This window comes from Trichomycterus rosablanca, chromosome 9 (genome assembly GCF_030014385.1).
Source record: "Trichomycterus rosablanca isolate fTriRos1 chromosome 9, fTriRos1.hap1, whole genome shotgun sequence".
NCBI lineage: Eukaryota > Metazoa > Chordata > Actinopteri > Siluriformes > Trichomycteridae > Trichomycterus > Trichomycterus rosablanca.
In genome coordinates, this window is record NC_085996.1 from 38,871,983 (window position 1) to 38,887,232 (window position 15,250).

General features: G+C 39.9%; 1 protein-coding gene across 1 annotated transcript in view; it reads left to right on the top strand.

Annotated features, from left to right (window-relative positions):
• Positions 1-13,342, top strand: part of si:dkey-12h9.6 (macoilin) — a 14,817-nt gene extending 1,475 nt beyond the window's left edge. Inside the window, exons 2-11 of the mRNA XM_063001466.1 lie at positions 1,529-1,670; positions 2,744-2,870; positions 3,816-3,939; positions 5,601-5,770; positions 5,859-6,300; positions 7,593-7,751; positions 8,942-9,112; positions 9,533-9,659; positions 10,931-11,105; positions 12,469-13,342. Of these exons, the coding sequence (XP_062857536.1) occupies positions 1,529-1,670; positions 2,744-2,870; positions 3,816-3,939; positions 5,601-5,770; positions 5,859-6,300; positions 7,593-7,751; positions 8,942-9,112; positions 9,533-9,659; positions 10,931-11,105; positions 12,469-12,656 (1,825 nt within the window). The 3' untranslated portion in view covers positions 12,657-13,342. The remainder of the gene's footprint in view (positions 1-1,528; positions 1,671-2,743; positions 2,871-3,815; positions 3,940-5,600; positions 5,771-5,858; positions 6,301-7,592; positions 7,752-8,941; positions 9,113-9,532; positions 9,660-10,930; positions 11,106-12,468) is intronic.
• The last annotated feature ends 1,908 nt before the right edge of the window (positions 13,343-15,250 follow it).

Genomic DNA, 15,250 nt, shown 5'->3' on the forward strand with positions numbered 1-15,250 from the left:
CACTAAGTTAAACACTCCTAGGAAAGGGAAATCCACTTGGATAAGGGAGAACATGTTCAACTCGTTACATACAGTGATTTTTTTTTTTTAAATCCTGATTCAAGCTGCATATAAACTTAACAAACATGTCTGTGCCTTGCAAATGGGGGGCACAGTCATTTTTAGGAAGGTACTTCCATTAAAATCAAAATACAAAATGAAAGTCAAAATAATATATGTTTTGTTTTAAATGATTGTCTTTTGACATAGTGGGGACAGTAAGGTTTCCTCTCTTACTCCAAAAACTTGCAAAAAGGGGGTTTGCTGCTCAAAATTGGTATAAGTGTGAGTAAACATGTATGTGTGTTGTGACTTTAAATGCATGAGTTCTTTTTTCAGGGTTTGTTCCTGCCTTGTGCTTAGTGTTTCTGAAGCAGTTAAATGAATAAATTAATGTAATTTGATTTCTTATTTTAAAATAAAAACTTGATTAAACGTAATATATTATGATGGTTTAATCAGTTACATAAGCCTGTATTAGAATTGAACATTTGTTAGCAACTATCCATATAGCTAACGTTAGCAAGAGAAGCTACATGAGTTTATTTTGTTTTACTAACTGAATTATATAAAGACATTTAGCATCACACACAGTGACTTTAGAAAGATTATAATTCATACAATAATGTTACACTTTGGTTTGTTTGAGTAAATACATCTAAAACAAAGCAGATATTAAATATTAAAAATGTATTTAATGCCTGTTTTTTAAAATGTCTGAAAAATTATTAGGTGTATTAACACAAGGTTGCCACATTGCTTTGTTGTTTTCCATGTTTACAGTGGGAAAATGTTTATAAGCTGGAAAAATGAATAAAAAAAGGCACAAAATTAAAATTAAATGCCAATTTTGGCATTGAAAATGTATTGATAAATGCTTAATGTCACTTTATTGTGCTGCTGCTCTTTTAAACCAATGTATCACTGGTACAAATTACTATTTACTAAAATGTAAATTATTATTTACATTTTCGGCAGTTAGCAGACACTTTTTATACAAAGCGACTTACAGTACCGTGACAGTATGTTTAAGTGTTTAAGTATGTCTAAGCAATTGAGGGTTAAGGGCCTTGCTCAAGGGCCCAACAGTGGCAACCTAGCAGTGGTGGGGCTTGAACCAGCAACCTTTGGATTACTAGTCCAGTACCTTAACCACTAGGCTGCAAATGCCCTATTATTACTATTATTATTATTATGTATCCCTGGACTAACTATCACACAAGAAATGCATGAACAATCAATCTACAATCAGTTATAATAAAATAATAATCAGGATTAATCTGTATGTTTATGTATTTCTGTAACTTGTGGCATCAAAAGCTTTCACTTTTTAAAGTGTAAACCTGTTTTAATATGTTATTAATTAAACAATTAATGATAAGATGCACACACAATTATGAAATATTATTTTAAGATACAAGCTGGCTTTGCCTAAATGCTTATTTTTCATGGACTTACCCTAAGTTGTGTTTTTTCTCTTTGTTTTTAGTGCATACTCGTTCCTGAAGTTCATGACCATGTGGATAGTGGTGCTTTTGGCTGACTTTATCCTCGAGTTCAGACTGGAATACTTGTGGCCTTGTTGGCTCTTCCTTGGTACGGTCTACACCACTTTCCACTGTCACGGCCTGGTAAGAATTTTATTTTACAATAATCGGCACATTATTTATTCTAGACATTTCACTGTTGCTTACAGAGAAATGGCCACTTTGCATATTTTAAATGAAGAAAAAATGCAATATAATATTAAATCTACTAAAGTCACACTATTTGCTCCTACTATGTGGTGTTTAAAGTCAAACAATCCAATATTTAACCCAATTACCAATAAATTCAACTATTCATCTTTAATAACAGCTTTGTTGTGATCTGGGTTTGCGGTAGATTCGGAATACTGGATGCAAGCTGAGATTATACCTTGGCTAAAGTGCCAGTCTATTTTAGGCCACCGCACACTCATAAATTCAGGGACTGTAGTAGCCTAGTGGGTAAAGATTTGGGTTATCAATTAAAAGGTTGAGAGTTTGAATCCCAGCTCTGCCATGCAGCCACTGTTGGGGAAAAAAAAAAGAATTCCATTGTACTGTATACACACATCCCCTACAGACCGCTTCTTTTCACCTGCACCAGGCGAGTTCATATGAGTCAGGCACTGATCCCCATTATTCCCCGTGTCATTATGCATGTGCCATTGATCAGTTCATTCAGTCGTAATTGCAGCAGTTATTAAGAATCCCTATGCCAACCCCCCACCCAACTCGGACAAGCGAGTTGTAGTCTATATAGGTGCCAACTGGCTGATAGCAAAGCTGAAATTCCAACCTGTAAGTTAGTGTGTTTTACCGCTGCACCACCCGAGTGCAGTTTGAGGATGTAGGCCCTGTTCTAGTCTTTTGAATAGGCTGTCAAAATCACTAAATCCACTGCTAGGCTAGTACCTAGATTTTGCCTGCTCAGTTTCATTTTCCATTTCATTGTCATGTTTTACAACCTCTTTATCCTGGTCAGGGACGCTGTGGGTCAGATGTAGCCAATCATGTCTGTTTGTAGATAGCAGCCCTGGGGGATGATTTGTTAATCATGTACAGTATATACTGTTTCATCTTCACACAGCAGTATTTACACATTTATTTATTAAACATCTGTGTAATGATACGGAACAGAATTTGATGCTTTACTTAATGATGTTTGTTTCTGTTTTCAGGCGATCTGTATGATTTTTGTGTGTGCTGCGTTTACTCTGGATATTTTCTGCTTAATTTTTTTACCTCTACACTGGCTATTTTTTGCAGCCAGCACTTACGTCTTACTTAATTATATCTGGCACACAGGTGAGCATGAATCTTATTTTAGAACCTTACAAATATAATTAGTCTAACATTTTAACAGAATATGTACAACATGTGAAGGGCAGTTGTAGCCGAGTGGTTAAGGGACTGGACTAGCAATCCAAAGGTTGCTGGTTCAAGCCTCACCACTGACAGGTTGTTACTGTTGGACCCTTGAGCAAGGCCCTTAACCCTCAATTGCTTGGACAGTATACTGTCATTTTACTGTAAGTCGCTTTGGATAAATGCTGAACATGTAAATGTAATGATGCACAAGATCTTACATGTTCATTACATAGTTTAAGATATGTGGACACCCCTCCGGATTGTCGTGTTCAGCTGTTTCTGCCACACTCATGGCTAACAGGTGTATAAAGTCAAACACATACAAGGAATGACATGCTTTTAACTTCGTGACAGCATCATAGTGCCCTTGCGTAAAAGCAGAGTCGATGAACGGTTAGACGAGTGTGTAGGAACTCCAGCGGTCTGCACAAAGCTTTGATCTAGAGACAAACGAACCCCTTTGGGATACATCAGAATGTTGACTGTGAGCCAGGCCTTCATATTCAACATCAGTGCCCCACGAAGACCTCACAAATGCTGTTTATGCACACTGAATGGGCATACATTCCCACATTTTCAGTATTTAGCCGATGCTTTTATCCAAAGTGACTTACAGTACCGTGACAGTATACTGTCTAAGCAATTGAGAGTTAAGGGCCTTACTTAAGGGCAACAGTGACAGCATGGCAGTGGTAGGGCTTGAACCAGCAACCTTTCCATTAATAGTCCAGTACCTTAACCACTAGGCTACAACTGCTCCCAAACAAAAGGCACACAAAATGCCATGTCCATAGTTACGTGTCCACATACTTTCGACCATATATAGTGTATATTTTTATACTTTGGAATAGTTGACTCTCTCTTTCTGTGACTGTTTAACAGAGAAGGGAATCTGTTTATCAACTGTGACCTTATGGATCCTCCTGGTCTATACGGAAATCTCACTCCGACTCAGAGACCTGAAGAATCCGTACGCCAACCTGTCCCACCTCTTTGCTGCACACTGGTGAGTCCTCCAGATTTTATGATCTTTAATTAATTGTGTTTATTTTAAATACTAGATCTAGCCCACAGGGAAATATAGTGAATGTATGACATATCTGCCCCTATATCAGTAATGATTTACCACATACAGTATGTTAGCTGTAAGGTGATTTATTATTATAACATACATGTATCCTCTGGATGTACAGTATGTAGATATAAGTTTATAACATATATGAAATACCCATAGTAAAATGTGTGTATGCTAAACATATCTATATGATTAATTTTTATATAGTATTATATGTTGTATCCATATATGTAGCATAAATGTTACATTTATACATGCAATTTTATTAACATAACATATAAAAATAAGCTGTATGCTAACATGATTATATACACTGATCAGTCATAACATTAAAACCACCTCCTTATTTCTACACTCACTGTCCATTTTATCAGCTCCACTTACCATATAGAAGCACTTTGTAGTTCTACAATTACTGACTGTAGTCTGCATGCTTTGTTACCCACTTTCACCCTGTTCTTCAATGGTCAGGACCCCCACAGGACCACCACAGAGCAAGTATTATTTAGATGGTGGATGATTTTCAGCACTGCAGTGACACTGACATGGTGGTGGTGTGTTAGTGTGTGTTGTGCTGGTATGAGTGGATCAGACACAGCAGCGCTGCTGGAGTTTTCAAATACCGTGTCCACTCACTGTCCACTCTATTAGACACTCCTACCTAGTTGGTGACCTTGTATTTACATTACAAGGACATTTTCAGCATTTAGCAGACGCTTTTTATCCAAAGCGACTTACACAATGAGCAATTGAGGGTTAAGGGCCTTGCTCAGGGACCCAACAGTGGCAACTTGGTGGTGGCGAGGCTTGAACTGGCAACCTTCTGTTTACTAGCCCAGTACCTTAACCGCTGAGCTATCACTTTGTAGATGTAAAGTCAGAGACGATTGCTCATCTATTGCTGCTGTTTGAGTCGGTCATCTTCCAGACCTTCATCAGTGGTCACAGGACGCTGCCCACGGGGTGCTGTTGGCTGGATATTTTTGGTTGGTGGACTATTCTCAGTCCAGCAGTGACAGTGAGGTGTTTAAAAACTCTGATCCACTCATACCAGCACAACACACACTAACACACCACCACCATGTCAGTGTCACTGCAGTGCTGAGAATGATCCACCACCCAAATAATACCTGCTCTGTGGTGCTGCTGTGGGGGTCCTGACCATTGAAGAACAGCATGAAAGCAGGCTAAAAAAGTATGTAGAGAAACAGATGGACTACAGTCAGTAATTGTCGAACTACAAAGTGCTTCTATATGGTAAGTGGAGCTGATAAAATGGACAGTGAGTGTAGAAACAAGGTGGTGGTTTTAATGTTATGCCATATATGAGCATACATATTTCTATGAGCCTCACATACATGTCAGTATATTAAATTGTTCCCATTTCTAATAGGTTTTATATATAGTTTGCACAAATATGGGCGTATATTTTAAATATATGTACATGTATTACATTTGCGAATGGGTAGAAATACTAGGAATCATCTGAGATTGTTATTCTTTGTGCACTTGGAGTACGTGAACATCTGAACATCACAGCAAACTCTGATGTAGGAAAGAGGCTTTTGTTATGCTTGTTCTTCTCTTGGCAGCATTGGATACCCTCTGGTGTACATGGGATTTGACGCAACGTGCTACTTCTCCAGTATTTTGAAGTTTCGCACTGAAAAAGCAGTTCAAAGTGAGAGTGACTTGCACTTTCATCTGCTTCAACAGCCCCTACCTCCCTACACACAGATCTTCCCCAAACTGGGACTGGAAGGCAAGATTCCTATTTCTTACTCAATCCTATTTGTTCTGAGCTGAAACAGAAAGCCAAATTATGTATTTATTTATTTACCTGTCCGTAGAATCCAAATGGAGGACCAAACCAGCGCCTGTGCAATACCAGTGTCAGATCAGCGCCGTTACACCAGAGGATAAGCAAGACCCGGGGGACTGCTTCCAACTCCACAAACCTCAGGGGAAGACGGAAAGAGACGCCGGCGATACGAAGCCACGGGAGCCGAACCCTCAACCCCCAGGGTCCAAACAGCAAATGACAGCAAATATTGAAATCCGCTCATGTCCCGACATCACTGAAACTCTACCTCAGGAGGAGCAGAGCGGCAAAACTCAGAGAGCATCCCGGAGCTCGCAGGCCAAACTACAGAGGAGCTGCGTGAGCGCCGTAACCAGCAAATCAGAGAAAAAACTCAAAAACCTTAAAGCCATCAGCTGCCCTGCGGACACGGGGGACAAGATCCTAAATATTCCCGCTCCTCACAATCCTCACGCTGAGCAGATAGCGAAGTAAGAGACATATTTATTATTTATTAGTTGCTCCGAGCGCCAGAATCACTAAATAATGTTTAGCAGTTTGGAGCAGCTTAGTAAAGCTCATGCAGTTAGGGATTATCAACAGAGTATGCAAATGTTAACTTAAAAGCCACAACACCTTCCATTACACACACCATTGTAATTAAACCAACCAGTGATGCATTTTTCTATAAACCTAACTGCAAGTTATCCAGACAAAAGAACAAACAAAACCACCAAATGTGAGCAGGATCTATGATGTATTTAAACATGTTTCCTGGGGTGGCACGGTGGTGCAGTGATGCAGTGAGTTGATTTTTCCATTATATTTCTGCATTTTCTACCAATTTACCATAATCGATTCGTCTTCCGCTGCTGGTGGATCCCTGATTGCAGTCGAGGTGGGTATATTGCCGCTCACGCCTTCTCCAACCCGCGTGCAGCCCTTAGCGGAACCCTTTTTCACCTTTGCAGTCTGCACAGGCGCCTCTGTCTGCCAATCAGGGTCAGCGTTTGCAGAAACGTGTCCGCTGCAGGCACTGCCAATTATGTTTGCTAGATGGCGCCGAGTTTTAAATCGAGGAGTTCAAAATCTCGGCTCTGGTGTGCTAGAGGAATATCCCACTGCGCCGCCTGGGCACCACCAGAGTCCTTTCTGCGTGAAGTTTGCATGTTCTCCCTGTGTCTGCATGGGTTTTCCCTGGATGCTCCGGTTTCCTTCCCACAGTACAAAGACGTGCAGTTAGGAAAATTGGAGCAACTTATTTGAAATTGCTCTCAGTGTGTGTGTGCTTTGTGATGGACTGGCGACCTGTCCGGGGTGACCTATCACCCAATGAATTGGACCAACTGCAACCCTGACCAGGATAAAGCGGTGGCAAAACAGACAATGAATGAATGAATGAATGTTTACACTGATTTTAAAGAACAAACATAACTTCCTTATATTGTACTTTACTTGTTATCTGCTTTTTCTTATCAAAATTATTTTTATTATACATTTTTATTCCTACAGCATATACCTTTACGTACCTTTCATTACTTTTTTATTATTGTTATTTATTTAGATTTGTTTATATCCATTCTGATGTATGTGCTGTGACTTATCTGTACAATGTCCCTGGGTATCTTGAAAGGCTCTTATGAATTTATTGTTAGTATTATTATTATTATTATTATTATTATTATATTTCTACAATGTTTAACCATGTCAGCGTACAAAGCGGATCTAATGCTCAGTACAGAAATACGTTTACATCCCTCCTCTCTATCTATATATTGTGTAGGCTGGAACAGGAGATGAAAAAGCTGAAGGTGGAACTGCAGGCGAGCCGACAGAACGAGCAGGAGCTGCGCAGTCACATCTGCAACCTGACTAACAGCGAGAACAGTCTCCGCCCCGAAATCTCCCTGCTCAGACACGCCAACGAACTCCTGCATAACAAGTGAGCACGTGTTCTAAAATAAGCCGTGTTTTATTTATAAATACGACACGAAATTTACATTTAAATCATCTGAAAAAGTATTAAACAAGTGATCAGCACATGACTGCATTATTTAATATTTAAAAGGTATTATACAAAATACAAAAACTATGAACTATGAATAGAAATATGTTATTTTTACATATCTACTTTATTTAATCTGATTCTAGTTCTTCTAAATTATCCTCTAGGCCACACAAAGAATGGGTTCTGTTGATTCTGGTTCCTCTCTTCTTTTGTTGGTTCTCTCTTCATAATATTTAGGGTGTTTTTGCTTGCTAATACTTTCAAGTTCAAATCTTAATGGTGTAACCAACATGGCCAGGCGTCCTGGCCGAAGGAAGGAGAGCATGTGCTAGTCTACAGCTCTTCTCTATGAGAGCTGGCTTGGTGTAAGTGACAGAAATTGGAAATGACTAAATTCTGGAAGTATTGGTAACCTTTTAGTATTTTTTTTCACATATTTCTGCTTGTTTGGAAGCTCAGGGTTAAGGGCCTTGCAGTGCACAGCAGAGCCTTGATTTGAACCAAGAGTCCTTCGATTGATTGATAGTCTCCAGTTTTCTCCCAATTTATCGTAGTCAATCTGTCTTCCGCTGCTGGTGGATCCCCGATTGCAGTCGAGGTGGGTATATTGCTGCTCACGCCTCCTCCGACCTGCGTGCAGCCCTTTGCAGAACCCTTTTTCATCTGTGCACTCTGCACAGGCGCCTCTATCTGCTAATCAGGGTCCTTACACAGCGTTTGAAGACCCCACCCACATAGTCCGGACATACCGCCCTAGCAGAACCGTGTCTGCTCCAGGCATTGCCAATTATGCCCGCTAGATGGCGCCTAGCCGACCGGTGGCAACTAAGTTTCAAACCGAGGAGTATAGAATCTCGGCACTGGTGTGCTAGTGGAATATGGGCGCCACTGTCCCAATTTTAATTAAAACATATGATAAAAGCAGAATTAAAATGACCATAATCACTGGTTTATTATCTTTCAATAGAATAGCTTCTGTATGTAACGATGGAGTAGTTTAGTGATATAAAAGTATAAACTACCGTACGATACTGATATCCTCATATCACCCGACTCACTTTTAAAAATGTGCCTTTTGTTGATTTGGTGCTGGTTATTATAATTTGTCCATTTCTCGTCTCAAGGCTCCAGTATCTGAATAAATCCAGACAGAAGGACAAACAGAGCTGTGCCATGTTGGAGAAGAAAACCAGGACAGAGACAGAGAGCAGGATAGCAGCAGAAAAACAGCTCACGGAAGTTCGGTCCCAGAAATTCGATGAGGCAGCTTTTATATTACGCGGTGCATCAAACAGGTACATGATGATGGTCTTATGATCTGATTAGATTCCTCATAAACACACCACTGCAAAATGCCGCCTGCATTAAAATCAAAGCTTCCTGAATGCAAAACTGAATGCTTGTATGAATTACAGTTTATGAAATGTAATTATAATTTATAAAGTTTTATTTAGCACTTAGTTAGCTGGTCTGACAGCTATGCGCTATCGTTACCAACTTTTCACTTTGGTTCAATTATTTTCTTTTCTTTTACATTTTCTTTTTGTCTAGCATCAAAAATAATCACTCAAAATATGATGATATGAATTAAGACTCTTAAATTTTTTTTATATTTATATCTTCAATTGTTAAAACCTTCTCAGTGTAGAGACCACTAATAAAGTTTGTGTATTTTGATATCAGTTCAGTTTGCTGTATTGTGTCTGGTTTATCAGACAGGAACAAACTGAAACACAACTGTTGAGGAAAAGAGCTCAAGATCTGGACACCGAGTACAAACAGCTACAGCTGAACTATCAGGAGAATGAGAATCGAGTGCTAGCGCTGGAGAAACAAGTGGAGGTAATGTCTGTCTCTTAAACTGTCTCTTAAAACTTGTCATGTTTGTGGTTTTGTGTGTGTATCTACAGTATTATTGATATGTAACATGAATATCGGTGGTGTAAGAGCTGGTTATCGGAGCCTATGCTTTACATAAATGGATGCACTAAATACGCCAGTTTGAACAAGTATATAAGAATTTTAGTGAATGAGCTATGAGTGATTCTTGGAAAACAGTCCTGTGTTCACTAAGTAAAGTGTTTGGTTTGAGTTACAAGGCTTTGAAAAACTAGCAAGATTTGCAGGAGATAAACAATTTAGGGCTATAAAGGTGTGAAGTAGTCCAATCTAGAGGGTGAAGACAGAAAACCAAACTGTCTTGTACCCTGCCCTCCTCAAGCTGCTATTAAATGCACAGATTACTTTACATTCTGTACATAAATCAATACAGTTTGTGCAATAATTATTATTATTATTATTTTTTCCCTACTGTGATCCTGGTTACGCTGTTCTGTTTCGCACTATTTAAACCCTGTGTATATATCCATACAACCATGTAAATTAAATAAAACAATCTTATTTTTATTTATTATTGCTGCTGGTCTTACTGAGACCAAAAAAGTTTCATTGTATAACTACAATGACAATAAAGTCTCTTATCTTATGATATACTGCAGTTTTAGAAATGTTACATGTATAGAAATTTAATCATAAAGCAGTATCAAGTGTAACATCCAGGTCTGTAACTGGTTTTTAGTTTATACAGAACAACCATTAAGCTCTAGGATGAAGTAAGTGACCTTATATCGGGCAAACACGGTACCAAACATGGGAACTTTCTAGGAAGTCTGCCGGGTAGGATATGACCAGACTGATAAAACAAGGTGGGGTCTTTGACGCTGTGCAAGGACCCTGGTTAGTAGCCTGAGACGCCTGTACAGAAAGTGGAGGAACACAGAGATCAGGGCGTGGCTCTCTGAGCATGAATTCACAGAATGTGTGGGTGAATAAGAAGGGATTATGGACTGCCCACGAGTTGGAGGGAGCGTGAGGCAGGCAAAATTACCCTCCTCAGACGTGACCGGAGTCTCCAGCAGTGGAAGACGAACTGACTTTGCTAAATTGGGAGAAAAGGGGAGAAAATGCATAAATAAGTGGCAAAAAAAAGAGATATGTGTTTCTGAGAATCATCACATCTATTCACTTTTAAATGATTCACCAGGCAGATTAAAACAATAAAACCTGTCGTATAGACCTGTCTGTTTAATCTAAGATGTATCTGCTTCTCTTAGTCTCTACAGAAGCACAGATGTACAGAGGTGGAAGCCAACGCTTTGCTGTTAGCCCTCTCCTCGCTGCAGGACAAAGCTCAGCATTTAGAGTACAACCTGAGTGCAGAGACGCGCCTCAAACTGGACCTGTTCTCGGCACTGGGGGACGCTCGGAGGCGCTTTGAGATAACACAGAGTGAGTAGTTCAGGAGATCCTTTTCACCCCTTTTGCTCCCCGATCTAGTCATTTCCAGTTCCCCCCACCATAGAGCTGCATCATGTCTGGAGAGACACACTAAAAAGAATCCAGCAATGAATTCAACCTCTTAACCTCCCTCAGGCAAACCCAATCATGCCTGTGTGGGTGCCTGGCCAGGTCTATAGCACCGCATGGGATTCCAAACTCGAGAGCTTGAGATCTGAGCGGTGGCTTGGCTGGATCATTAGACCACTGTTCCACACGCAGGTCAAGCTTCAGAATGATGGAGGGATGCTCACAGAAAGTCTGTTAGACAATAAGTCACGTTAATTTTGTTCGTACAGCCTGAGTCGCTTTTACAGCGTCGTATCAAACAGTTTGTCTCATTGGAGGAGCTTTGAAAAGCTGTAATATACGAAAACACAGCACTAAGGTCCACAAAAGTGCTAAACATGCACATATTACATGCACATAAACGGTAAAATGAACAACATAAATAGACATGTCAATATGTCACGTAAAACCTGTAAATAAATATTAAAATCAGTGTTCTGTACTACTGGGGAGCCATAACATTAAAACCACCTCCTTGTTTCTACACTCACTGTCCATTTTATCAGCTCCACTTACCATATAGAAGCACTTTGTAGTTCTACAATTACTGACTGTAGTCCATCTGTTTCTCTGCATGCATTGTTACTCCCTTTCACCCTGTTCTTCAATGGTCAGGACCCCTACAGGACCACCACAGAGCAGGTATTATTTAGGTGGTGGTTGATTTTCAGCACTGCAGTGACACTGACATGGTGGTGGTGTGTTAGTGTTGTGCTGGTATAAGTGGATCAGACACAGCAGCGCTGCTGGAGTTTTTAAATACTGATCTCTCATCTATTGCTGCTGTTTGAGTCGGTCATCTTCTAGACCTTCATCAGTGGTCACGGGGTGCTGTTGGCTGGATATTTTTGGTTGGTGGACTATTCTCAGTACAGCAGTGACAGTGAGGTGTTTAAAAACTCCATCATACCAGCACAACACACACTAACACACCACCACCATGTCAGTGTCACTGCAGTGCTGAGAATCATCCACCACCTAAATAATACCTGCTCTGTGGGGGTCCTGACCATTGAAGAACAGGGTGAAAGGGGGTAACAAAGCATGCAGAGAAACAGATGGACTACAGTCAGTAATTGTAGAACTACAAAGTGCTTCTATATGGTAAGTGGAGCTGATAAAATGGACAGTGAGTGTAGATAATAGGCAGACGTTCCTCGGTCTCGGCTCTTAAGTGTACACTACTTGTTCCTACTGGTAATTGTAAACTAAACACCTTACGTTTGCCTGTCTGTGTTCTCTACAGTTAAACTCCTAAAGCAGGACCAGGAGATCAAGGAGATGAAGCAGAGGATTGCCGAGGTCATGGCGGTCGCTCCCGGCGTCTCTTACGCGGCTCCGCGCCCAGCCATGCCTCAGTACGTCAAGTTTCTGAACTCGGAGCGGCACGTCCTCAATCCGCGGAGCCTCATGTACCAGTGTCTGAGGAAATAAACACAAAGCTTTGGATCTGCTCGTCCTCGCGTTGCTTAGGGGGCGCGTTTATACGTTTTGTATATCGAGTCCGGCCGTCAGCCTGAGGTTAACTAACCCCGCCAGTGAGCCGAGTAAACGAGGTGGTCGATTTCAGGATGACCTTTCCATGAGCCAGCAGTTTGACTGTACAGCAGTTTGTGGTGCTACAGAGTTACAGCAGGAAACGAATTCCTTATAAAAACCCTCCTGCACTCCAGCACAGTGGGAAGATAAACCGTCACACGGATCGTCGGTGGTTTTCTAAAATGTTGGAGTAACACAACAGGCTTCATGGCTCATGTCGTGCCTCAGTACAACGTTGAAACAATAAAAGCCAATACTTATGTTCGTTCTGTGAATATGAAGTGCTTTGTATGGTTTTGTATTCCTTTTTACATTAAACGCGTCGTAAAGGAATTTTCCTTCCAAAAAAACATTTGTAGGTTTTCACGTCTTCGGACCGGTTGCCTTTTTATGTCTCGATGGGGTGTTTTTTTATGAGATATTTATTTTTCTGCCTCGATGTAAATTTTCCCTGAAACACGATGAGAACGGATTTTCTGTGTTGGTCTGCATGCTAATTTATGTAACGGAATTTGAATAACAAAAATGATGATCAGCCTTGATGTTTAATTGTGCATTTGTGCAAGGGCTAATGTTTTCTTCCAAGCTTTTGGAACAAGTAATAAAACTTTATAAAAGCCTCTTTAAATCTGACCCTGCATTTCTTCTCACTCACTTAGTCATTTCATTTTGGTTTGAGGTCTGAGCAGTGGTTGGGTTGGGTTATTAGATCACGGTGCCACTCGCAGGTCCAGCTTCAGAAAGATGGAGGGATGCTCACAGACAGTCTGTTAGATATTTTAAGTGTCTATATACTTATGGGGCAGCACTTTTTGACCCCTAATTTCCACATGTATCTGTGTTTATCTGGATTTTCCTCCCTGTTTCACTTTTAAACTTCTGAGCTTCTGAGAAATGGTGAGAATCAGAATCAGCTTCTCCCAGAGTCTAAAACGCTTCTGGTTCAAAATAAAGCTTAACGTGGTTTAATGTAGTAAAAGAAGGAGACAGGAGCACTAAACTTCTCTTCATTATTACTGCTCATAAGTTCCTCCACTAATCACATTCCTCACTCGCTGTTTTACTACAATAAGTCACGTTTATGTTGTCATACAATGCCAAATCATAAAAAGTTGGGACAACAAAAAATGCTAATAAAATAAAAATGCAGTGTTCTTTACATTTACTTGTCAATATAATGTTGACATCCGCTCAACTTCATTTCATTTATTAATTAACATCCATTCCTGCATTTCAGACCTGCAATACATTCCAAAAAAGCTGGGACAGAATGGAAAATGCAAATAAAATAAAAACACAATGTTCCTTACATTTACTTTGACTTTTATTTGATGTCAGACAGGATGAACCTGAGATATTTCATCTTTTATCTGCTCAACTTCATTTCATTTATTAATAAACATCCATTCCTGCATTTCAGACCTGCAATACATTCCAAAAAAGCTGGGACAGAATGGAAAATGCAAATAAAATAAAAACACAATGTTCCTTACATTTACTTTGACTTTTATTTGATGTCAGACAGGATGAACCTGAGATATTTCATCTTTTATCTGCTCAACTTCATTTCATTTATTAATAAACATCCATTCCTGCATTTCAGGCCTGCAACACTTTCCAAAAAAATGTTGGGACGGGGGCAATTTAGGGCCAGTAATGAGGTGAAAAAACTTAATAATGATGTGATGTAAACAGGTGATTGTGATCATGGTTTGGTACAAAAGCAGCATCCAGGAAAGGCTGAGAGTCTCTGATGAGTAAAGATGATCAGAGGATCCAGTTTGTCCACAAATGTGAGAGAAAATGATTAAAATGTTTAAAAACAATGAACCTCAAAAGAAAGATTGGAAGGGATTTGCATGTTCTCCCTCTACAGTGCAGAATATCATTAAACCATTCAAGGAATCGGGAGGAATTTCAGTGCGTAAAAGCCAAGGACGTGAGCTTAATCTGAACACTCGTGATCTTCCATCTTTCAGACGGCGCCGCATCAAGAACCTCCACTCAACACTAGCTGATGTTTATTTCTGGAACATGTTGCAGGTCTGAAATGCAGGAATGGATGTTTATTAATAGATGAAATGAAGTTGAGCAGATAAAAGATGAAATATCTCAGGTTCATCCTGTCTGACATCAAATAAAAGTCTGGGTTTATTTTATTATTTGCATTTTCCGTGCTGTCCCAACTTTTGAGGCTGTAAAATCTAAGACCCCAAATAGCTCCCGAAGTGACGTCAAGGGTACAGATGATTCACGACGGCAACATGCAAAACATGAGTCACACACCAAAGTGCTCCAAGTGTCGTCTTTATAACAAGAAACGGTGCAAAATATGAAATATGAAAAGATAACGGGTTGTCAAAGCAGTTACCAGATACGGCTGTACTGAGAGACAGAAGGAGAATCAAAGATGATTGTTATAAGAAATAAGAGCTCTCAAAATGTTGTTTTTATCACAGATTCAACTACAGATCTTGATCCGTCAATGT